The following is a 23,988-nucleotide window of genomic DNA, read 5'->3' on the forward strand; positions in this document are numbered from 1 at the left end:
CTCGTAGCTGAAGTATTTTGTTTGTATTTGTCATTTTTGCTTTTTGTAATGCGAGAAGTGCTTTCAAAGCAGTGACTCACAGTCTCTGATTTATTCAGACCAACGGGAGGAAAGTGAGAATATGAATCGTGGGTCTTATAGTCATTGTGGGAGAGATGGCAGCCTCTGACTCAGTCGTCTTAACACCATACTGTGAGGAGTGAACATCATAGAAAGTCACAGTAAATGTGTGCAGCTGTGACCCTAAACAACCGCATTGAAAAAATCAAATCAAAATGAAGTAGAAGTATACAAATAAGAAATTTTATCTGACATACATACTACAGGCCAGGTTGTTGTTTGTTTTTTTGTCTCTGGAAAGCAAAAGTATTGATTTTAAAATGGTAATATTTCTAAAAATGTTTAATGTTTGGCAGAAGACTCTGGGTTTAAAGGTAGTAAGCCACCCAAACTGTGAAGCATGATGACCTCAACAAGAACTACACAACATGGGTGCACATAAAATATAGATGATAAAAGTAAAAAATATGCAATATATTGTCTGAAAAATGCTTTTTACTTTTATTCTAATCTCTAGTTTTTCATGCAACTGCTCTTTTACCTTGAGAACTTAGTAAATAGTAGCTCAGTCCATAGAGACTTGGCTTGGGAACCGGAGGGTGGCTGGCTCGAGTCCAGCATGGACCCAAAATATGGAAGGTGGACTGGTAGCTGAAGAGGTGCCAGTTCACCCCCTGGACACTGCCGAGGTGCCCCTGAGCAAGGCACCGAACCCCCCCAACTGCTCTGGCTGGCTGCCCATAACTCCACCATCTCTCAACATTTGCATGTCTGTGAGCCTTGTACTTATACTGTATGTGTGTTTGGGATTAAAATGCATGTAAATAAATAAAGCAAAAATAATTTAATTAATAAAGTATATGAAGCACTTTGGGCTACAATTCTGTATGAAAGGTGCTATATAAATAATTAAAGTTGAGTTTAGTTGAGTAGTAACTATTGGATTGGAACTAGTAAATATACAAATGTTGGTATTGGATTAAAAATCCACTAGGTAATATTTAATTTAACTTTCTATTGCTCCAACACTTTAACTTTAACTGCGCTTTAACACTGCGCAAAAACCTTGATAAGCACAGCGGCTCACGGTGCATAAGCTTCCCGCTGAGGTGCTGCACAGCTCGGACACCAGAGGTCGCTGTTCCCGCCCAGCAGCGCTCAGTCTCCGCAGTGCTGCCCGTCTACGAGGAGTGCGTTTGATTGTTGCAGGACTCAATGGCGGACAGAGCAGGGTAGTCGCGTTAGCACCGAGGACAATAACATCTCGACTTGTGTGTAATTCCTGGCGTGACTCACTCCGCCTCTGCGTGTCCCCGGGTGCAGCGGGTTGAAGCGGGGTTTGTTGTGCAAAAACATAAAAAAAAAAAAAAAGTCGCTGCAGCTATTTTTTTTTTCTGCTTTTCTTTTCCAGCATTTGTTGAGTTCCCATCACACAAGCGGAGAAGTTAACACTGTTTCATGGTGGCTCACTGAAAAGAAAAGGGCAAACACCATGGGGGACTCTCTTGAATTGATAGGGAAGCGTCTGCTTTTGCTCCTCGACGACGGCAGGTCGGCGAACGGATCCGAACCGGAGAAGGCAGCCTGGGCTCGGGACTGGCTCCGGGGGACGGTGCGGGCAGTGAGCGTTATCGGCCTAGCCGCCCCGGAGGTTAGCGGAGGAGAGGCGACAACAACATCCACTCCTGCAGGGCTGACGGTCAGTGTTTACATACAAGCGACACCGTCACTGCGTAGCTAAAACACCACGTATCGATTTATAAACCGTGTGATAACTATTAAATATGTTTTTATGTTTTTTAAATCATTTCAACCGCCACCAACTGCCCGTTAGTTGGCAGTTGACGTTAGCTCATCCACCTGTGTGTGTTAGCAGGCTACAAGTCGCAGGCAGTGAGGCGAAGCTAAACTCGAGGCCGGGGCTTTTTCCGGCCTTTGCTTTGTTCGCTTTTTAGCTTTAAAACGAGCGACATTAAGCCCCGTTTATATGAACCACAACCCCGTAGCGATCATTAACAAAGCGCAGACCCGTCAGACATGACTAAACTATTATAATATAGTAACAAAATGCTGTCAAGAAGCTGTGAATAAGAGCATTAGCTTGTCTAGTTGGTGTCTAGTTTAAAGGCCTCACAAGTTCATATGAGGGTGAAGCAGACTTCACTGTGAGCTCCCTGATTGTTTAATAACCAGACTAACTAACCAGGTTTGTGCTCTGATAAACTCACAAACAAAAACACACTCCTGTCCCCACCCTGTGTTCAGTTTACACTGTGGTAAAAGGCACAGTAAGTCGGATTTGTAGAGATGTTGGTGGTGGTGGTGGTGGGTGACCTACATAAAGATCCACGCTTCACAGCTTCAATCCAGGCTTTTAAAAAGAGGAAACATTTGCCAAGTTAAGAACAAATGTTGAATTTATGTGAACATTCGCACCTTATTTGTACAGAAAATTAAAATATAAGGACTTAAAAGTGGAGGTAATAAAACTTTATTGCCCAGGTTAATTGAGCTATAAATCAGGTATGGAGTAAGGATTAAATAAATGAAATCCGTCCACTTTGACTATTAAATAAAGTTAAATTATATAAAAAGACAATGAGTTTAAATAAATATATTATTGTAAATAAAGAGACTTAACAAAAAAACAAACAAAACTATTAAAGTTAAATGCCCTCAGATGTTCGTATATCATTTGAAGAACAAGACTTTTAGTGAAATGAGATCCAAGACTGTATTAATATTAATAATATTAATTAATAATAACCTTCTCGAATCCCACTGAGGGTCATTTGTCTGGAACAGCTTTAACACCGAAGCTTACAACAAACAAACAAACAAAAAAGATATATTATACAAGAGAGCTAAATGTGGAAAAGTCTAAAAATAAATGTACAAGATAAAGATAATAATAATAATAATAAAACGAATACATATTCTTACTTATGGTCAGATCTTAACCAGTTAGGGCAAATACCAGTTTTCTGTTGTCACATGAGTGCCACAAATAACCAGCATCACGACTAAGATGTGCAGAAAAACATACAAAACTTGCTTATGTGCTAAAAGTTTTAAAGATGTTTTGTTCGGAGGCTCGATTCAGCAAAAGATGTCAGCGCAGACAGGAAGGTTTTAGGTTCATTTTAATATTTTAAGCTCGGTGATAAGCTAGATATACCGATACAGTAACGTGACTCTAGGTGTCACCTGGATTTTTGTTTCGTGTCACCTTTTGATGACTTACAAGTAAGTTTCACCACTCGTACTTTTTCATATTTCTCACACAAAATGTCAATAACAGAACTTTTTTTTTTTTCACTCAGCAGATTCAGATACACATACAGCTAAGAGGATAAAAAAGGCCGCATGACCTGCCACAACATAAATAAACAATTGTTGAAATATGGTCAGACACGAGACAAAACAGATGGTGAATTTCTGACTAAAGACATAAACATAAAATTTCAACATTTTCCAAATTCCTGCAGCAGATGTGAACTGAAGTTAACAAAATTTGTAGTATCTCAAATTTAGTAGTGTGCAGAAGTGTGAGAAGGTCTTGATTGAAATAAGTGAAACTGGTGTTCCTGGTCGTTGTTTCCAAAACACAGAGTGCAAAAATACTCTTGAGCCAGACAAAAATTCACTGCAGACCACATCTGAACACAGAAACTCCAGCTTACCAAAAAAATGTGTTTATTCCCAGATAAAATAACACTGTTTTGTTCCATCGTCGTGGCCCTCATATATCCTGCATTAAAGATTTAGTTTAAATAGATTTCTTAGGTTCACAATGCTTCATGTTTTGTACAGTGGCATAGTGAGAGAGAAAATATCACTATACTGAAGTTAGTATTAAAGTGTGGTGTAAGAATATTGGCACATTTCATTTTGTCAATATTACCCAACCCTAGCTTTAACACAGTGCAACCACCTTCTGATCCATGAAGTATCAGTTCAGTAAGTCATTACTGCCGGCCAGTACCTCTGCACCGCTTGACTGTCACACTTTATTCTCTCTATAGTCTCCTAGACATCTACAAAAGTGCGGTGATGATGATGAAGCTGAGAGAAATGTGAATGGTGGCGTGTGAAATAAAAATGGAAATATCACATCACTAACTCTTTGCCAGTTATTTCCAGTCATCCATGGAAGTCACTTCTCTCCTACAGGCATGCAGTGATGGGCTGTGTGATTTGTTTGTACCCAGGATAGGAGCTTTAAAACTGACTCATCGTTTAAATCTAGCTGACCTCAAAAACTGGACTCACTTAAAACTTGAGTAGTCTTATTTAATTTTTTACCTGGAGAGAGGAATGACCCAGATTAAAGAGGAAAAACAGCCATGTAGATATTTCAGGTTTTATTAAAAAGACCAGAAAAAATGATATCTTTATACTAACAATGACCTAGTTACTCTAGATAATAATTCACAGGCCTTATTGTGAACAGTTTTCATTGTATTCTACGTAAGAAATATTTCCTATGAAAACTGTTCACGTATCAGCGCCGTGAACACTAAACAAAAATCCATTTATCACTTTTGTATTGGCGATAAGATCTAACACTCAGAGATGTACATCTCAAAGCCTCCGCAGATAAAATCTCTAGTATCTGCATAGCTACATAAACACACTCAAACATGAATGAGGAAATACGTTATGTAATTGAATGCGAACAAACCCTTTTAAAACATGCGTCTCTGACAAGTGTAGACAAAGTTGAGAGAGTCCGCTTGTACACTGGAAGGTAGGAGCACAAGAAGCCCCTCAAACACAGGTCTGCTTTAGCAACTAACCTCAATTAAATAACTACCAACTAAACTTAAGCCTCAGTTTCAATTTCACCTCTCACACACTTATTTTTTTCTTTTCAAATCTAAGTACGTGTGTCGATTTAAAAATCTCACCCTGCGTTTATAAGTCTGATTTGACTAGAAGCAGTGACTGGGGGAGTCGGACTGATAACAGCCCAGTTTGTTTCTCACAGCTTGCTTTGTTAAATAAATCCACTGTAGTCAAAAGTTCAACTTCAAGTTCACAAAAATAATACACCTCCACCATCAAGTTTACAACTGGGAGACAAATAGGAGGCGTCACAGCGTCTTCAGTACGTGTGATAAAAGTCAATGGTGCAAATCAGCCCCGCTGTTGTCACGTTTACTTTGAGACTTTAATTAATTGGATCATCCTTTGTGAATCAATAAGTTCCAGTTTTATTCTGTTATTTTGAGAGGAAGCATAACTAAATATCTTGCATAAAAAAACACATTAAAAAATTGCATCATTTACTTTCAGGTCTGTTGCTACAGTATTGCATGCCCCTCTCTGATGAACATTAGTTGAGGAACTGTTGAGCAAAACACTAAAGTTGAGATTCAGGTCACAAAACAGCCCTGTGGTAAATGGCTTCATTCAATTGGGATGTGTAATTTAAGGTACTGGTTAGACATGAAATCCAACCCAGGAAGTAGAAGTAGTCTAGTAAAAGATTAATGTGTTTAAAGATTTATCAGACACCAGAAAAACACTGCACGTTTTGTAAAACTCAGCCAGGATTTTACAGCTCTGCAAACTTATCACGTCCGAAACTATTTTATCTTTCACGGAAAAAAATAAATAAATGTTGGTGCACTGAATCCAGCACGAGACTCATCTGTAGTTGTCGGCATCCCGCATCTTTGATAGTGCGTATCTTTTGGTAGTCGGCAATAATGCTCACCGAACCTACCCTGCTTAATAAAGGTGAATTAAAAAAAGAGGCCACCAACTGAGACATTTGAAACTAACGCCGAGTATTTCCAATCCATTCATCAGAAATCGGAGCTTCCCTGGTGTGTGCATATCATCAAATAACACTTGATACCAGCTGCACATTTGTCGGCCTCCTGTACAGGCTGTGATCATTTTTAAAAGTCCAGATCTAAATGTATGTGTTATAATAAAAATACTTTTCATGAAAGCAGTATACATATTCAATAAAGAGAATTTTAAGATAAGACTTTTACGTTTGATGCCATAGAGAAATGTGTCTGTGTCTTCCATTTTAAGCCAATCAATCATCAACTTTTTCCTTCAAACTAAAGTAACTAGATAATTAATGATTGACAGGCACTCCTCATGTGATCCTGCCAGAGAGATTGCTGTGCTAGTTTTATGTCAAATGAAGGGCGTTGTCCAGGGTCACTCTCTCGTCTGGTGTCCATGTGCACAAGACGAAGTTGTGTGTGATCATAGTGTAGCAGTGACACAGATTCTGTGACACTTGCATGAGAATAAGTGTTATCACAGTTTGGAAATGATCTTTCAGAGGGTGTTGCTGGGTCAGAGGTGTTGCTTTGCGAGTCGATTACGTTTTAAGAAAGAGCTCTTGGCCACTCTATGTTGCTCTCTGCAAATAGTAGCTTGCCTGTCTTTTGTAAAAGGAAATGTCTGATAGTACCTAGACAATGTTAACTTGCATATATTCCCACCTTGTACTGAATTTTAAATAATTCGATCTGCTGTGATTGCTTAAACTTCAGATTTCATGAAAGTTAGTCCTCCTGAGGCTAACTGTCTTATGTCACTTAACGTTCCCGGTGTTTATGTTCTGGCTCTCTATGTTTTTTCCACTGCAGGTATTTGTGGAGTTTGAGAACGCTTCGCAGCGATGCTCGTGGGTGCAGGTGTATGACGAGGGAGTGAAAGCAGTGTTGGTGGAAGACTCCATTGTTTGGGCCAATCGGAGCAACGGTACTGGGACCACCGGAGCCCCGACATCAGCCACAGCCTGGCCTGCTCTGGTGAGTGCCCAGTTGGACGGTGGCAGGAAGCAAGACTAACCACGGCTGCCAATGTGCTTTTTACCTGGGCTGTCAATAACTTAAATGTTTTAGTTTAAATATTTCCTCTAAAGTTTGGAGATTGACTTTTTTCCATCTTGAATATTTTACAACATTTTCCAAAAAGTTGATGTAAGTGATGCCATGCTCATTTGTCAGTGAGAATATGTTGGAAAAAAACTAGGGCTGTCAATCGATTAAAAAAAAATTAACTAATTAATCGCAAAAAATTCTGTAATTAATCGCGATTAATCTATCAATAAATGTATTAATAAATTAAATGCATTTTTCTGAGACTGAGAAGCTTAAATGAATATTTATGTATGTAAATGATCAAATTAATGTAGAATAAACACAAAGAAAGTATATTTAAATTAATTCATTTTATGGGCTTAAGGTGCACATATCACAGTGCAAATAGAAAAAAGCCAGAAGAGGAAATATACTGACGAGTGCCCCCACCCTGTAGTGTAGACTGGCGAGGTCCCCTGGAGGTAATTCAGCAGGGTGTTTTGCTTTGAGGTGATATGTTAAAGTCGTGTTACTTTCTGTGGAATTTAAATTCGGTCTTGCAAACTGGGCAAATTGCCTTGTTTTTGTCCAACAACCATCAGCGCAACTTTTTAAAATGAAATGTTCCCCCTAAAAGTCCGTCCTTATCCATCTTTCCGCCATAAGACCCTCCTTTAGGTAGGATAGATCAAGACATATATACATAGACCTCCTTTAGTTAGGATAGATCATAGACAATACATAGACGCCGCATTGAGCAGGTTGGTCCGTTGCGTGCGATGCGTTAACGTGTCCCGCCATATTGGATGTGGCAGATCTGCCCGTAAACTAAAACAAGCAGGCCGGTTTTAGCTATGGGCAATGTAGGCGACCGCCCAGTGCCGCAGTCTCCGTGAGGGCTTTAAGTTAATGCCTCTTATACACCCATTCACACACACACTTATATATCTGGGAAACAAAGCTCTACTTTGCCACATCCAAAATGGCAGCCGCCACTGGAAGTAAACAAAACCGCGTTAATTGCGTTAATTTTTTTTAACGCGTTAATTCTTTAAAATTAATCGACAAAATTAACACGTTAATTTTGACAGCATTAAAAAAAACACTAAAAATTCTTAGCTGCTGGAACAAGTCAAAGCAACTTAACCCCCCTGTTACAAATGCAAAATTAGATTTTTGCACCTGTGACACAGATTAGATGTGTAATGTGAACATGTAATCACCTCTGCACCAAGTCTGAACTCAAAACACTAATTACAACTCTGGTTCAGCCTCCAGCTTGAATAGTTGTTTCTGTCTTGTTTGTTCCCAGTGAAGATTTCCATTTGACCACGCTTGCCCTACAGCTTGTGTCTGCAGTCAGTTAATGTGTCCATGTGGGTATTATGAACCGAAACACAGGAATCCAATATTACTCGCTTTATAATGACTAAAAAGTTAGTCCTTCGGCGTGAATGCAGCCTAGATGGGTTAAATTACATTTAGAAAATCCACCTTTCCGCATTCTTTCAAGATCTAAACTCAGAACTTTTTCTATCCACATTGCTGTTGCATAGAACGTAATTATCAGGTACCGTTCCTTGAAATCAAAGAACTGCATTGTGTTCTTCTTTTCCACAGATCTTTCGCTCGCTGGTGGACAGAGTGGGTTTAGGATCATTGGTTCCCGTGGAGTATTTTGGAAACAAGAATTTTGAGTTCCTGCCTGACAACAAAACTGTCCAGAGGTTTGAGGTGTGTGCGTTTATTAGTTTACTAAGAGCTAAAAGAGTTTATGAAGCAGTTTGTCCATGATGGACTGATTATTTATGAAGCTGCAACACGGATAGTCTTTCCTGTAATATTCTAGTGTGTGATATTCTGTGTAGGACTATGTCAGGACAGTGTGGTTTGTGTCCCTGTGCAGGTTGATAAAGACTTTAGACACACTCTGTTGTTGGAGCAGCCCTCCCTGCATGCTGCCATCTCCAGCTGGCATTCTGACTTTGAACTGCAGGAGATCTTCAGGAAGGGTAAGACTCAACCTCCACCGTTTTTTAACGTTGCTTTCCTTTGCTGCATCTGTGAGTTTTCTCTGGCGTGTTTCCCATATAATGTTTTCATTTTTGGGCACCTGTTCAAATTAGCCTCCTTGGGATTACTGCTCATTTCAAATGCCTAAACCTGGCAGCATTTATCATCAGATGTACTTAAAACTGTGATACTGATGGACTAAGAACAGTAACTGTAGGTCATTCTGTTGAAGAAAATGTAACGTAGACAAAATATGCAATAGAGGCAGCTTTTTTCCTTAGCTTGTATTTCTATTTTAGGAATAAGTTTACAGCTTTTGTATAATATATAAATGCAGTGTATAATCACACACACTCACACAGGTACATGGGTACGTAAGGATGCTCTCCTACCTCTGTGTAATGAGGACTGCGGATATTGTAGCACAGTGCAGCCATGATGCTACTTTTGCTTGCTGTAATGTTTCTTACCTATTTGTTGCCATGCTTTGCCTCTTCAGACAAAACAAGCCTGCACTAGTTAGAGATCTAGTGAACCAACTGTTCTGCATCACCAATGTTTCATTCAAATCAGTCGGAATGTAACTCCCTTCTTTGCTCCCTGTTCCTGCCCTCAGGTTCATACACTATTCAAGGACGCAGAGTTCACGTGTACCAGCCAGAGTTTGAGGAGTGCTGGGCTTCAGGACTGGTCTCACAGCATGACCCTATCTCTCACATTATGGAGATTACTTTAGATAAGGTAAATAACACTTCAGTTGCCAGTAGAAATGGGAAGCAAATTATATTATAACAATTTTATTTTATTTGTTTTGTTATTTTATTTGCATTGTTGGGGAAATAATGGATAAAAAGGACAAAAATGTCCTTACTATATTGAGTACAAGCTCGTCGAAAGTTATATCAAGAAATCAGAGACCAAGATGGAAGACAAACAAACAAAAAGAACTAGTGGAGTGAAGAAAAGCAAAACTATAGAGCAGAGTTTTGAAACAAGGGTTACATAGCTGTGTTATGTAAAGTGAAACAATGGCAGACATTATTGTACACAGATTAGGGATGTAATGATATGGAAAATTTGATATCTCGCTTATAGTGAACAAATTATGATGGTTGACGATATCATCGCGATATTCTTAATTGCTGTAGAAATGTCCAAAAAACACAAACACTGAAATAATTTCACGAAATCTTGTGATTTTTCTTATCACACTAAAACATTAGAAGCCAAAATTAACTTGAATTAAATTAACACTGCAGCGTTTTATTTTTTTTACAGACAGTATAACTCACTCTCAATATCCACTCACGTTTTTAACTCGCTATTATAAATATCACCCTACGTTCTTTCTATGTTTACATTATTTTACGTCGCCTTATACTGTGCTGGCTCCACTCAGTGGAGATTAATTTAAACATAAACAGTAATTTATTTATTTATTTCTCAAATGTTTTTATTATACATTAACATAAGAAGAACAATAAGACAACAACAACACAACAACATTGGTCTAGACAGTCGATACACATTTACATCTCACGAGCACCCAATCAGTGCAATGACAGCATGACACAGGTAAAGAGCCAAAGGTTAGCCAAGGGCAACACTTGAGAGCACTGAAGCTACTTGGTTGGAAAAGTGAAGATATGGAGTCCAAATGTTCATAAACTGTCCCTCTGACGAGTGAAGCAGACAGGTCAGGTACTCAAGGGAAAAACATTACAAAATTATCTTGTGCCAGTTTGATTTAGTTGAGGGTTTGTCACTAATACAAGACAAAAATATGTTCTACCTTGCTGCATATGTGAGGATATTATACAGTCTGATAGAGTTAGCAACCACAATAGAAACTTGACTGGGATAACCCAGGAGTAAAGAAAGAGGGTCCATTTGCAACACAACACCAAATATATTTTCAAGATCTTGCAGAACATCCAATATGCTTGAATTTTAGGACAAGGCCAGATACAGTAAGTATAGGTGCCAACTGAGGTTTTACATTTTAAACATGCAGGTGAGAGTGGAGAGTTCATTTTATGTCTTTTGTTGGGGGAGATTTGTAAACGGTGCACAATCTTAAATTGCAGCAATCTGGCACGGTTACACACAGATATCTTCTTTGATTGAGTCCATTTATCCCCATCAGTATCTATACCAAGTTCACCTTGCCACTTCTGCATAACATCCTGTACATTTATTACATCGGTCTGGCTTAAGACATTGTAAAAGCGAGTAATGGATTTCTTAGCTGGGCCAAGGAGGAGTAATTGTTCAACTGCAGATGTAGTGGCATCAATATTAAGAGCAGTTCCCCTGTTTATGAAGTCTCGAATCTGCAGGTATTTGAAAAAGTCATGCCTGGGGAGATTATACTTTTCTTGTAGTTGTGCAAATGATAGCACGGATGCACCTTGAAATAAATCACGCATCCTCTTTATCCCTCGAGATGCATGAACGGTAATTTTTATTGTGTAAACTTTCACTGCGATTTACTGTAATGCCGGTAACCGTTTACATCCCTAACACAGATACATGTAGAAATATAAGTCGCATTCATATGATTACATATTTAGATATGCATGCTCAGACAGACTTCACCACTACACATATTATATCTCCACTTAAACACCTTTTTTTGCTGTAGGGAGAAGAAAATCAGATGGTAGATCCTCGTGTGATACATGTCATGCTGGCAGAAGAGGAGGTATGGTTGTCATATTATAAATGTAACTGTACATATGTGTAATTGTTTGTACTGTTCTCTATATATTTTTATTTATTTTTTTGTAAATATTGACTTATTTTCAGCTTGAGATATGCATTTTTTTAAATGTACCAATAACACTTTGCCCCTTTTTATAGCTTGGTAAAAATGGGCGGCGAAGGAAGGACAGTGAAACAATGAAGGGTGACAGTGGACGCAGACGTAGGACTGCGTCCGAAGGGGAGGATGACTTGAACTTGAAACGTTTTAAAGCTGCAGGAGATGCAGGAACTGATGGCCAAAACTGTGGCGATTCCAACAAAACTGCAGCTGAAGGGAAGGGGATCTGGGGCGGAGACTCGGCTGATCGAGTCAGCAGCACAACCAAAAACGGAAGCTCTTCAGAAGGAACCTTTCCTCAGGGCAGGGTGTCATCCCCCAACTCCAATTCATCGCTACAGATAGACCAATCAAGCGGCACTCCTACTCGTTATCCTGCCCACGTTAAAGAAGATGGTCGGGCTCTCTCCACACAAGGGGCAGCGGACTCCACCACTGCCGCTACTCACACCCCCACCCCTCCTCCCCTCAAGCCAGCCCCCTCTCCCTTCTCCACCACGTCTTTCCCCTCACTAGGCCAGATGCCAAGCCTGGTCCCTGGAGCTCCTGCCCCCAAAGCTTCCCCATCCCCCCAACCAGACCGAGAGGAGGCCTCCCAGTCAGCTTACTCTAAAACAGCTGCTCTTGTTTCCCCGGGGCCTGTTACCATTTCGTGGTCGCACGACAGTGGCCCTAGCGTGGCACTTTCTGCTTCTGTGGGTTTTAGTCCTAAAGCCCCTACCTGGGGAAGCCAGACTGAGGTAAGACAATCAATTTGATCTGTACTGTCAATACCGTGACATGAGTTCTGTTTCTGTTATTAATGTCATCTTACTTTACTTTCATTTGCCAGGGCTCTAAAACTGCGCCGGGTTTCCGTATGCCCCAGACTTTGCCCACTGCCACGGTATTTGGAGATGTTACCTCTCAGACAAATGGAGCTCCGACCACTACCACAACCTCACAGGACACTCCGAGGCCCTTTGGCTTCGGCTTTGGTGGAGCAAAGAATGAGACACAATCCCAGCAAGACCAAAACTTGTTTTTCCAGTGCATGACCCAGAATTCTGGCTCCAGCCCAAGCCTAGCTGCTGGTCAAACCCAGTCCAAGGACACTAATTACTTCACCGCAGTGTCTGAGAGCCTGAGTAAAGAGCCCCCAAGCCTTTTCAAGCCTGCAGCCTCCTCTGAGGGGCTAAAAAAGCCTGAGCAGCCCAAAGTGCCTGAGACCCATCCGACGAGAAATGGTGTGCTCAACAGATCATCATCGGCCTTCCAGGGCATGGGTGGCTCTGCAGGAGGTAGAGGCTCTGGTTTAAGTATTGGTGGGCTGACAGCAACCTCTGGGGCTCAGTGTACTTCTAAGATCAGTAATAATGGGACTTCTGTGGGGGGCTTAGGGCTGCAGTCTGGTTTTAATACTTCAGATAGCCACCAGAACCTTTTTCTGCAGGCCTCCAAAAAGCCTGCTAATCCATTTCTGGCATATGGTGACAAAACCTCCCACACCTCATTTGCTGGCCTCACTGGAGCTGAGCCACAGACCCTTGGCCCTGCCTCGGACAGCAAGCCTAATCTGTTCACTATGGCAGAGCCACCTAAGGGGATTCTGTCGTCCCCTTTCCCAGCACTCTCAGCAGCTGCTTCACCCAGTTCTTCCTCCTCTCCAGCACCGGCCTCAGCACAGAAGTCACAGAGTGAAGGGACTGTGACAAAGGAGGAGCAAGAAGTTGGAGAGATGCCTTCATCCACCTCCAGCTGCCCCATGTTTGGAAGCACTGGCTCTGGTGGAATGGAGGAGGTCCCTGTGTCTTTTGACCAGAGCCAGTCTCAGAAGTTTACCCTGGAGGAAAGAGGCCAATCATCCAAACGTGACTCTGACTCCAGCAGCAACAGTGACCTGTCAGATCTGAGTGAGAATGAGGATGGGCCAGAGAAAGGCCAGGTCCCAGGAGGACCACCACACGCTTCAAAGGATGGCGCCATGATGCAGAAATCTAAAGTCCAAGGTGCTGCTAAGAGCCGTCCACGTAACAAGCCTTTTAAAGGTAAGTCTTTTCCGCTCTTGAGTATCCCAGCATCGTTTGTGGCGGCAAACTAAGCAATGAAATTAACACTGAGATGATTTCCCCAGTGGGCCAGTCTGTTCTAAAAGACCAGAGCAAAGTGCGTCGTTTGAAGCAGTCTGGTGAGTCCTTTCTCCAGGATGGCTCGTGCATCAATGTGGCTCCTCACTTGCACAAGTGCCGTGAGTGCCGTCTGGAGCGTTACCGTAAATATCGAACTACAGATGGAGACAGCGACGATGACGACGACCCAAATGTGGCCTGTCGTTTCTTCCACTTCAGAAGGTACGAGTTTGTTTGCTGGTGCTACTGGTGCATAGAAGAAGTTATCACAATAATGGAAGCAACAGTCACAAACTGATGTGCTGCTGAATTAACACTTTTTTTGTCTGTGACTAGATTGGCTTTTACCCGTAAAGGTGTACTGCGTGTAGAAGGCTTCCTAAGTCCACAGCAGAGTGATGCCATGGCCATGGGTCTGTGGCTACCTGCACCAGCTGTCCAAGAGGGCCTTGACCTCGATACATCCAAGTACATCTTGGCTAATGTGGGAGACCAGTTCTGTCAGTTGGTCATGTCTGAGAAGGAGGCCATGATGATGGTGGAGCCTCACCGTGAGTATAAAGACATCTCATTGATCAGCACTCGACCTGTCAGTATTAGGTATTTGTGTCTATAATCTTGTATTCTGTTGGCCTGTCCTTCAGAGAAAGTGGCGTGGAAACGGGCTGTACGAGGTGTCAGAGAAATGTGTGACGTGTGCGAGACCACCTTGTTTAACATCCACTGGGTGTGTCGCAAATGTGGCTTCGGAGTGTGTCTTGACTGCTATCGGCTCCGCAGGAACAGGCCAAGAGAGGGTGCGTCATGACTTTGACACTGTTAATTTATTTGATTTCATATTTTTTATTACAATAAGAGATGTTTTGAGGTTAGGTACCTGTCAATATGTCTCATGTCTCCAATATGTCTCCCTTAGATGTAGATGAAGGTCCGGAGGATGAGGTTTTTGCTTGGTTGAAATGTGCCAAAGGCCAGCCTCATGAGCCACAGAACCTCATGCCTACGCAGATTATACCTGGGACAGGTAACATGTAAATCATGACTGAATTATATCAAGTATTTAATATGATATTTTAAGAGATGTATTGATTGATTTTATCACTCTTTCTTTTAGCTCTTTACAACATAGGTGACATGGTGCACTCAGCGAGGGGAAAGTGGGGTATTAAGGCCAATTGTCCCTGTGCCAGTCGACACACTAAGCCTCTAGTGCGCCCTAGTGCCCCCAATGGGATTTCACAGGTAATCTTGGGTCACATCATCTTTTTCTTACTTCTGCATTTTAACAAGTGTCTAACTTGAAGGCGCTGATGTCTGCTTGTGCTTATGTGAACAGTCTACAACAAGCAGTGGTGGCGTCCTCGCATCTGCAGCCTCCGGTATAAGCTCCACTCCAAAATCGGAGGGAGAAACGCCAGTGATCAAAACAGAACCTACACAAACAGCAGCGCCATCAGACAGTGGGGGAGGAGAAACTGTGGGCAGTACCAGTAACTCCACCAGTGGTACATCATCCCCTTGTAACCTCAGCCAGTCCTCCGCCAAGGAGGCACGCTCATCAGGAGAGGGCAACAGCTCTGCTCTGCACTGGCTGGCAGACTTGGCTACACAGAAGGCTAAGGATGACACCAGAGGTAAGTAGGAAAGAGTGCACGCTGGGTCAGTGTAATCTGAGTGTACCAAGAAAGACAAACTCAATATTAAAGTTTAAGTTACATCACTGTCTTCTTGCCATCTTCTTCACAGAATCCGGTTCACTTCGCTCCATGATGAATCGAGACAGCCGGCCTCCCTTTGGCCTGGATTCACTCAGTGCCCTGTCGAAGCCTTCTGCTTCTAGCCCTAAGCTATTTAACAGCCTGTTACTGGGCCCCAGCATGGCCCAGTCCAAACCTGAGGGTTCCAGTCTCCGGGACTTACTCAACTCAGGACCGGGCAAACTCCCCCAGGGCCCTGGAGAGAGTGGGGTACCATTCCCCTCTGTCTTTACCTCAGCAGGCGTACGTATAAAGCTTTTTTTTATTCCTTGTTGTTTTATGAAGCGTGCATTTATTATAAATTATATTTACAGGTGTAGTAATCACTCTGGACATTTACTTTGAAATTACCAAGGTGGAAACTACTAAAAGATATTACTTTTAATTTAAATATTTTATATATATATAGGTTTTTATTTAAAACTACTTAGCGGGGTAATTAAAATTTCTCTTTTGTCTGTCAGAGCGACAAGCTGAAGACCAGCCTCCCAAACTTTCTGGATCACATCATCGCTTCGGTTGTGGAGACCAAAAAGGCAGAAGGCCGTCGGACCGGGGCCTCTGAGGGCAGTGAGCTTGGTGTGTTAGGAGGCCGCAAAGATGGAGTAATGGGCCTTAGTGTTTTGGAACCACATACCTCACACTCCTGGCTCTGTGACGGACGACTCCTCTGCCTACAGGATCCCAGCAACAGCAACAACTGGAAGATCTTCAGAGAGTGCTGGAAGCAGGGACAGGTAAGAACTCCTAAAACATCTGTGGGAGAACAAGAAAGATGCTGCACACGAAACATGGGTTGAAACTTAAGGCACTGACTTCTGTTGCTCTGTCATCTGTCCAACGATCTCATCTCTCCTTCTGTCCTCGGTGTCCAGCCTGTTTTGGTGTCTGGGATAGATAAACGTCTCAACAGTCATTTGTGGCGGCCTGATGCCTTCAGTAAGGAGTTTGGAGACCAGGATGTAGACCTGGTCAACTGTAGAAACTGTGCTATCATCTCTGATGTGAAGGTGCGAGATTTCTGGGACGGCTTTGAGGTCATCCCCAGTGAGTACCAAAACCATTTTTTCCTTTTTTTCTTGTTTGGATAGCTTTATTGATGTTCATGCCACTTCCACTGTGTTATTTTAGCTCATCTGATTTTTAGAAATGACAGCTAATGTTTTTTTTCTTCTGTGAATACAGAGCGACTGCAAGATGCTGACGGTAATCCCATGGTGTTGAAATTGAAGGATTGGCCTCCAGGAGAAGACTTCAGGGACATGATGCCTACACGGTGAGGAACCCAGAAATATGTTTAATCTTTTGTGTCTGTAGCTGCATTTCCTCATTAACCAAGCTGCCCCCTGTAATTTACAGATATGTATTATAATAATTATAAATAAGAATGTAAGTGTATAGTATTAAAATTAGTTGACAAATAATATTCACATTTTATTAATCACAACTCATATAAGTCACTGTTAATTTGAGACATTTCTCTTTACCCTTTTTTAAATCACTGATGTAGCATTGACTTGTACTTTGACAATTTGTACCTCACAGTTTGGTACCTTCACAAAAACAAGTTTGAAATAACCATAGTCGAGAAAGGCCGCGTGAATCTTACTTGTAGTTACTTTTCCCAGGTTTGACGATCTCATGAAGAATCTCCCATTACCTGAGTACACAAAAAGAGACGGTCGTCTTAACCTCGCTGCCCGTCTACCTAACTTTTTTGTGCGTCCTGACCTCGGACCTAAGATGTACAATGCCTATGGTGAGAAGAATTGACTGAGTCTGATGGAAGGTTTTCATTTCCTGTAAACTCCGTTAGATATCTCATCTCTTATTTTCCTCTCCCTCAATGATATATTTGTCTTTATCTTCTCTCTCTCTCACTCCCTCGCTGTCTTTCTTTCTCTCAGGCTTGATCTCGTCTGAAGACAGGAAGGTGGGAACCACTAACCTCCATCTGGATGTCTCAGATGCTGTCAACGTCATGGTCTATGTTGGCATCCCTCAAGGAGAGCCAAACCATGAGCAAGGTCAGTGGACCTAACACACACACTGTGTCTCAGTCCCTCTTTGGTCTCTCTTGTTTTTTTCTGTCACTCACACACACATTTAATTAACTATCATTAATTGAGCCACTAAATGTATCACAAGCAAAAACACATGATGGATTGACGATGTAAAAATATTTCTATTTACAGTATTTCATGCAAATTTTTAGTGTACTCCTTTCAAGCACTGGATATTCATCCCCCATCGTTCATCTAACGGTGAACGAGACGGAACAATCCTCTTAAATAATATTTAAGAAAAATATCACAGCTTTTAAGAAGTCCGTGCTTGTTGTAGTTGCTCCAGGGTTAATTGGCTTGGATTGGACCATGAAAATACCCTCCGTTGGGTCTCAGTCATTTACATTGTGGCAAAATTTCTCATTCACAGAGGCAGTTATCAATGGACGCAAAGGTCTGTAGACTTTCAATTGTATCACTTCAGTAGCATGCCCTTCTTCTTGACTAACTCCCTTTCTTCACCCTCACCCCACCCCCATCCTTCTGTTATTATCTGTGAAGTAGGGGCCAGAGCACTAGGACCCATTTGTTATTTATACTGTGGCATGTTTTGTCTTCTCTGTAAATGTAGTTTTTGTTAACACCTTAATCAACCTTAATAATGGATGGGATTGAAATTGTGTACTGTTTGAAGTTAAGCCAGTGCAGCAACTTGCATTTAATGAACTGGTTCACACATGTTTTCATGTAATTACTGCAGCAGGAGTGTCTTCATTTCCTGTTAGCTTTGGGTGAGCTGTGCTCTGGTCCTTACCCTGTGGGAGAAAAGTTTCAATGAAGGGCATCGAGAATTGGCTTCCCAATTCGCTCGCAGGCTTCCTGTCACTTGTCACAGTGACACTGACATGCACCCAACAGTATGACCACAGGCATGCTGTGCTTACACACCGGTTCCTATTATCCACCTGGGACCAGAGGATTTTTACATGCACATCAAAATAAAATGCACATTTACTGATTTCATCCTGGCAACTAAACTTGGCTGTGAAGGAATCATTAGTTAGTGGCTAGATAATAATGACCGTCAGTACACGTGCACACACATTGTTGAGACTGGTCAGTATGTTTTTAGGCGGTAGTGTTAGCTGCTCTGTACAGTCAACCTCAGGCTGTGGATGTGAACATTGTGTCAGTGAATGTGATTGTGTAGTTTTGTCCTCTTCTTTGCCCCAGTGGTTCTCAACTGGTCCAGCCACAGGATTTGGTTGGGCAAAAAGAATATTTGTATGCAGTGAACTTACATTAACGTCCAAATAAGAGGAAATTGATGACAAAGATAACACACTATTAATGATTAACTATATTTGAAACTTCAACCAATGAACCCTCTTCAACCTTTTAATCATTATCAGAACGGCAGCAATGTGAAATGATATATTGCAATTAGAGTTGCACGATACCCACGGTACCCCGCAGTGCCAAATCGTAACGGTTCCTACTATACTAGAAATTCTACACAACGGTACTACCGTGGATTACTATACTGCCGGTGCCAGTCTCCGCTACATAGCTGCATGCTACTCCCTTGTAAACAAACCCACATGGCAACTACTGCAACTGAACTACACAGCTGCTGCATGATTGGCTGTTTTCCTGTTACTGGTGACGTCTGTGGATATGATAGGCTGTTTCCGCACGCTGGGTCCGCCTGTCTGTTAGCTGATTGGTTGTTCGTGTGTTTCTGCCGGCAAGCACAAACTCCACGAAGACAGCTCCGTTTTGATGAAATTCGCTTCAAAACAAACAACAAGCTAAAGTTCTGTCTCGCCCAGACTTTTACAAATACATTGCAGTTCATAAAAATAATGATAATAAAAAAAGGTTGCAGTATCGCGATAATACCCGGAGCCGTGATGCTTTGTCTGGTATAGTATCGTGGTTACTCATTTTGGTATCGTGACAACTCTAATTGCAATCGTTACGGCCCGAGGCTGATCTAGGCGAAAGGAGAGTAACAAAAAACTAGCTGAAGAATCAGCTCCCCCTACAGGGCTTCTTGGCAAGCAACAGTCTTTAACTTCAATAGATTAATTAATTAATTATCAAAATTAAAGTTATTGACCATAACCAGACAACATCGGACAAAAGAGTTAATGATTGTGATTATTTATTATTATTGATGATTATCAGTAAGAAATAAATTATAGTGATGTCATTTTGCCCTATCGCCCAGCCCTACTTTTACGCACTAGAAACATTCGTCCTGTCATGGTATTTTCATGTTCTGCCAAAGACTATATTATCAATTTAATAATAATAAAAAAGTATCTGCTGCCTGGGATGTTTGAGAAGCTCTGGAAGATCAGTGCACGAAGCCACATGTCATGGCTCACACTCCTGCCGTCCACTTATAATGGACCTGTGACTTGTTACTGGGTCGCCAGTTGAGAACTACAGCATTGTGCCATTTTTGTCAAACAGTATGATGGATGTACATTAACTGTTAACTGTTTCAGAATTATACCATGAAGAATGAGAAATGCTGACTTCCCCAGGACTATGATTTTCTATGTTTAGTCACTCATCAAACTAGAATAAGGAATAGAAGACTGTAGTGTTCAAATAATATTAAAACCTCAACAATCGTAGCTCGAAACCTAATCATGGGAAACTTGTGTTGAATGGAGTCATCATAGAGGCACTGCTTTTGACCCGTTTGTGTCCTGTATGTGTGTGCTTTGTTGTTTTTGTTTGGTCCTCCAGAGGTCATGATCACCATCGAGGAGGGCGATGTGGATGAAATGACGAAGAGGCGAGTGTACGAAGCAAAGGAGAAACCTGGAGCTCTCTGGCACATCTATGCTGCCAAGGATGCTGAGAAGATCAGAGAACTGCTCCGCAAGGTCAGCAGCGAGTGGATATCTCTTTCCATCATCTATCATATACATAACACATATAACTTCTTTATGAAGAGTAATGTGCTAAAAGGTATCGGATTCCCTTTCAGAAACCTCTTTATGTCGGTGAACCAGCATTATTTTAAGACCACTCACATTCCATTGATTTATGTTAATCTTTTTGTTGTTGTGCTCAGTTGCTCAGATTATAGTTTATTCATGTGTGTCAGGTGGGAGAGGAGCAGGGTCAAGAGAACCCTCCAGACCATGATCCCATTCATGACCAGAGCTGGTACCTGGACCAGGCTCTCCGTCGCAGGCTCTATGAAGAATACGGTGTTCAGGGTTGGGCCATTGTACAGTTCTTAGGAGATGCCGTATTTATACCTGCTGGAGCTCCACACCAGGTCAGACATGAAGAAAACCTGCTAATAGACATGTATGATATAAGATCCATATTTATCTTCTCTGGTTTCTTTAACATGTCTGTTCGTTCTCTCTCAGGTGCACAACCTGTACAGCTGTATCAAGGTGGCGGAGGATTTTGTGTCTCCTGAGCACGTGAGGCACTGTTTCAGACTGACCCAGGAGTTCAGACACTTGTCCACTACTCATACAAACCACGAAGACAAGCTACAGGTCGGTGTGCTTTTCTCTCGCATTGTTTTAGTGTTGTGTAAAAAGCACTGTGCCACAGTGGATGTAGCTCTTCAGAGTCTGTCGGGGTGCATGTGCTCACTTGGTAGAGTGTGCACCGAGCGTACAAAGGCTCAGTCCTTGCGACACCAGCCCGGGGTTCAATTCTGACCTGTGGCCCTTTGCTGAATGTCCTCTCTCTCTCTCACTCCCTACCTTTAGCTGTCTATATCAAATACATTTAATCTGCTGGTTTGTTGGACAAGGAAAGTGAATAAGCCAGACTAGATTAATTGATTGCTTACGGTAATTTAACTTAAAAGTATGAATTAACAGAGTGCTAAAATCAGCTTATGATTGGGTATGAATATTTTTAAATCCAGTTTCTTTAAAGATTTGATTTCATGTGTTGAGATAAATATCATTAAAAAGAATTAAAGTAAAAGTAGTAAGCAAAACAATCAAAGGCAAGAAATCTTGAGTTATTGACACATTGGTCCATTAGTTTGTCACACTAAACTAATTACATTTTTAAAAGTAGTATCTTAAAATCATTCTGAAAGCATCAGCTTCTGATAAGTATCGATTATGGCTTGTCATTAAACATGTTAAAATGGCCATAAGTGACAGAAGGTTTGTCTTATGGCCTGACCAGTAACGAGAAAAGTATAATATTGTATATTAACATTACTATTTTTAGACAAAGCTCTTCCTTGTACAGCTGCAAGACTAAATATAACATCTGACAAGTCTTACAAAGTATCATCATACTCAAACTCGATTATTGTGTTTTACTAATATTGAAAATATCCAGGGGGTTTCAACGTCTATCATTGTTAAACTTTTCCTGTTTTTTCCCCCTCAGGTGAAGAACATCATCTATCACGCAGTGAAAGACGCTGTTGGGACACTGAAGGCACACGAACCCAAACTAGCACGCCCTTAGTTCCTCTCACTCAACACTGTCTCAAAACAACCAGCCTCTGACGACCACTCCACTACGTACACACACACACACACACGATACGCATTACATACAGACATACACAAGTACTACCTGCAGAGGGCAGAGTACAAAGATAGAGCCTAGGTTTCTTGGGAGGGCAGTGAAGGTCTGGGTTTGCGGAAAGAGAACATTTGTTTTTGGGGAGGGATTTCGGGGAGGGGTTAGTCAGCGCTTTGATGAAGGAAGTCCTTTATCGCTGTTACACAGTATGCTCAAACTTGTCTAGTTGTTTTTCCAATTTTCCTTTTTTTTTTTTTTTTTTTGTGTTTTTGATTAACAGTGTATTTAAGGTCAGTGTGTTTGTTCTGTTGTTTTACTTGTATATGTAAGAGTAAGGGAGGTAAAAGCTGGCGTGCCTTTGGAGCAGAGGTTCAGCTACCATATAAGTGACTGACAAAATGTGAGTACTGGGCTAACTTTCCTATTTTGACGACGTTGATATTATTTTTCTTCAATAGGAGCAAGGTTAACCTGTTTTTGTAGATTTCTTTTGTTGTTGTTGTTGTTGGAGTTTTTTAAACAGCTGATTGCTTCCACCCTCCGGTGGCTGAAATTAATTTGCGAAGCAGCCAGCGAGGGGAGGCAGACCAAAGTTTCGTATTTTTGTTTTTGTTTTCTTATTTCACTTTTAGAGTAAGAAGTCTTTTCTTTTTTATACGCCACAAGGTAATGAACAAGAGGACTTCAGAGAGGGCAGTCATTGTTTTATTTTTGTTAGTTTTTTTTGGTCACCTATCTTTGTCCTATGGGGCTGAATGAACCGCAGACTTCCAACAACATTGTTCAAGAATCACATTTGCAGCTGAACAGAACTACTGGCCATTAACAGTGTATCAATATATATATTGATCTTAGCAGTCTGTTTGATTTTTCACAATAAAGTTTACAAAAACTACGTTTGTTTAATGGTCTCTTTTTTTTTTTTTTTGCGCACAAAACCTCTCTGTGTAGGGCTATAACAAACAGATTACTTTTCCAAAAAATAGATTCAAAAGCAGCAAATATTAATATTTCATAGCAAATATTTGAACTTTTTTCTTTTTAAATGGCTTAAACTATGATTTCAGTTATTATTTTTCTGTTGATTTTAATTAATTAATCGTTGAAGCACTGAATTTGATTTCCTTTGTGATATTGAATATGATTACAGCGCTGGTTCTCAAATTGTGGTACGCAACCTCCTTGTAGTGGACCTGCTGAAATGCTGGAATGTAATTTAACATAAGTTTTTCATTTCCTGTAAGATTTTTTTTGTCTATCAGCCTGACACATAGTCACATTCAGGCAGGTAGCATGTAGCGAACATACATCCATGATTAGTTACGAGCTGAAATGTGACAGCAAGTCCGGTGTGAGGGATTTAGTGGCACCTAGTGATGAAGTAGCAGATTGCCTCACCCTGGTTACCAAATTCACATTAAAAGCAAAAGGCCACATCTACTAGATCAGTGTTTGGTTTGTCTGTTCTTGGCTGCTGTACACAAAAAATGGGTCAACATTGCAGACTCCATGGAAGAGGAATTAATCTTAGTGTAGATATAAAGGGCTAATTTTAAGTGATTAAACACTAATGAAAACATAGTAATATATTGTATTTCCCTTTTTGCCAATAAACACTCATAAACCATACACATTGGACCTTTTAAGTGGCGGTAAAATGAATGATTCCAATGCTCCAAACATAAAACATTATTATGCCTTTTCCCCTTTTCTTTCTGTTAAAGATTCAACAAATGTTAACGAGTAATCTGTAGTTAACTGTGCTGCTGTATGTTAACTTCTGTCATAATGGATATTTTCTGAGATGGTACGTGGAGTAAAAACTTTGAGACACACTGGGTTATG

General features: G+C 41.1%; 1 protein-coding gene across 2 annotated transcripts; it reads left to right on the top strand.

Annotated features, from left to right (window-relative positions):
* The first annotated feature begins 1,149 nt into the window (after positions 1-1,149).
* On the top strand, positions 1,150-23,038 carry kdm3b (lysine (K)-specific demethylase 3B). Of its 2 annotated transcripts, XM_027286229.1 has the most exons (26): positions 1,150-1,292; positions 1,472-1,759; positions 6,681-6,845; positions 8,517-8,630; positions 8,803-8,908; positions 9,526-9,650; positions 11,554-11,613; positions 11,772-12,473; positions 12,566-13,760; positions 13,847-14,063; positions 14,178-14,392; positions 14,486-14,638; positions 14,758-14,865; positions 14,956-15,083; positions 15,178-15,475; positions 15,588-15,841; positions 16,063-16,335; positions 16,474-16,645; positions 16,784-16,874; positions 17,227-17,357; positions 17,506-17,625; positions 18,035-18,058; positions 20,368-20,507; positions 20,732-20,908; positions 21,006-21,140; positions 22,003-23,038. In XM_027286229.1, the coding sequence occupies exons 2-26, from the start codon at positions 1,553-1,555 to the stop codon at positions 22,081-22,083; spliced, it is 5,391 nt and encodes a 1,796-aa protein (XP_027142030.1). In that variant the 5' UTR covers positions 1,150-1,292; positions 1,472-1,552; the 3' UTR covers positions 22,084-23,038. The 2 variants fall into 2 exon arrangements, with proteins under 2 accessions (XP_027142030.1, XP_019121048.1); XM_019265503.2 differs by lacking the exon at positions 18,035-18,058 and having other exon boundaries at positions 1,164-1,759.
* Positions 23,039-23,988: the final 950 nt, after the last annotated feature.

This window comes from Larimichthys crocea, chromosome I (assembly GCF_000972845.2).
Source record: "Larimichthys crocea isolate SSNF chromosome I, L_crocea_2.0, whole genome shotgun sequence".
NCBI classification, from domain to species: Eukaryota; Metazoa; Chordata; class Actinopteri; family Sciaenidae; genus Larimichthys; species Larimichthys crocea.

Excerpts from the sequence above, each read along its gene's own strand:
- kdm3b (XM_027286229.1), top strand. The coding sequence starts at position 1,553 with ATGGGGGACTCTCTTGAATTGATAGGGAAGCGTCTGCTTTTGCTCCTC. Across the intron at positions 6,846-8,516 it reads CCACAGCCTGGCCTGCTCTG|ATCTTTCGCTCGCTGGTGGA; the intron begins GTGAGTGCCCAG and ends TCTTTTCCACAG. Across the intron at positions 8,909-9,525 it reads GCAGGAGATCTTCAGGAAGG|GTTCATACACTATTCAAGGA; the intron begins GTAAGACTCAAC and ends TCCTGCCCTCAG.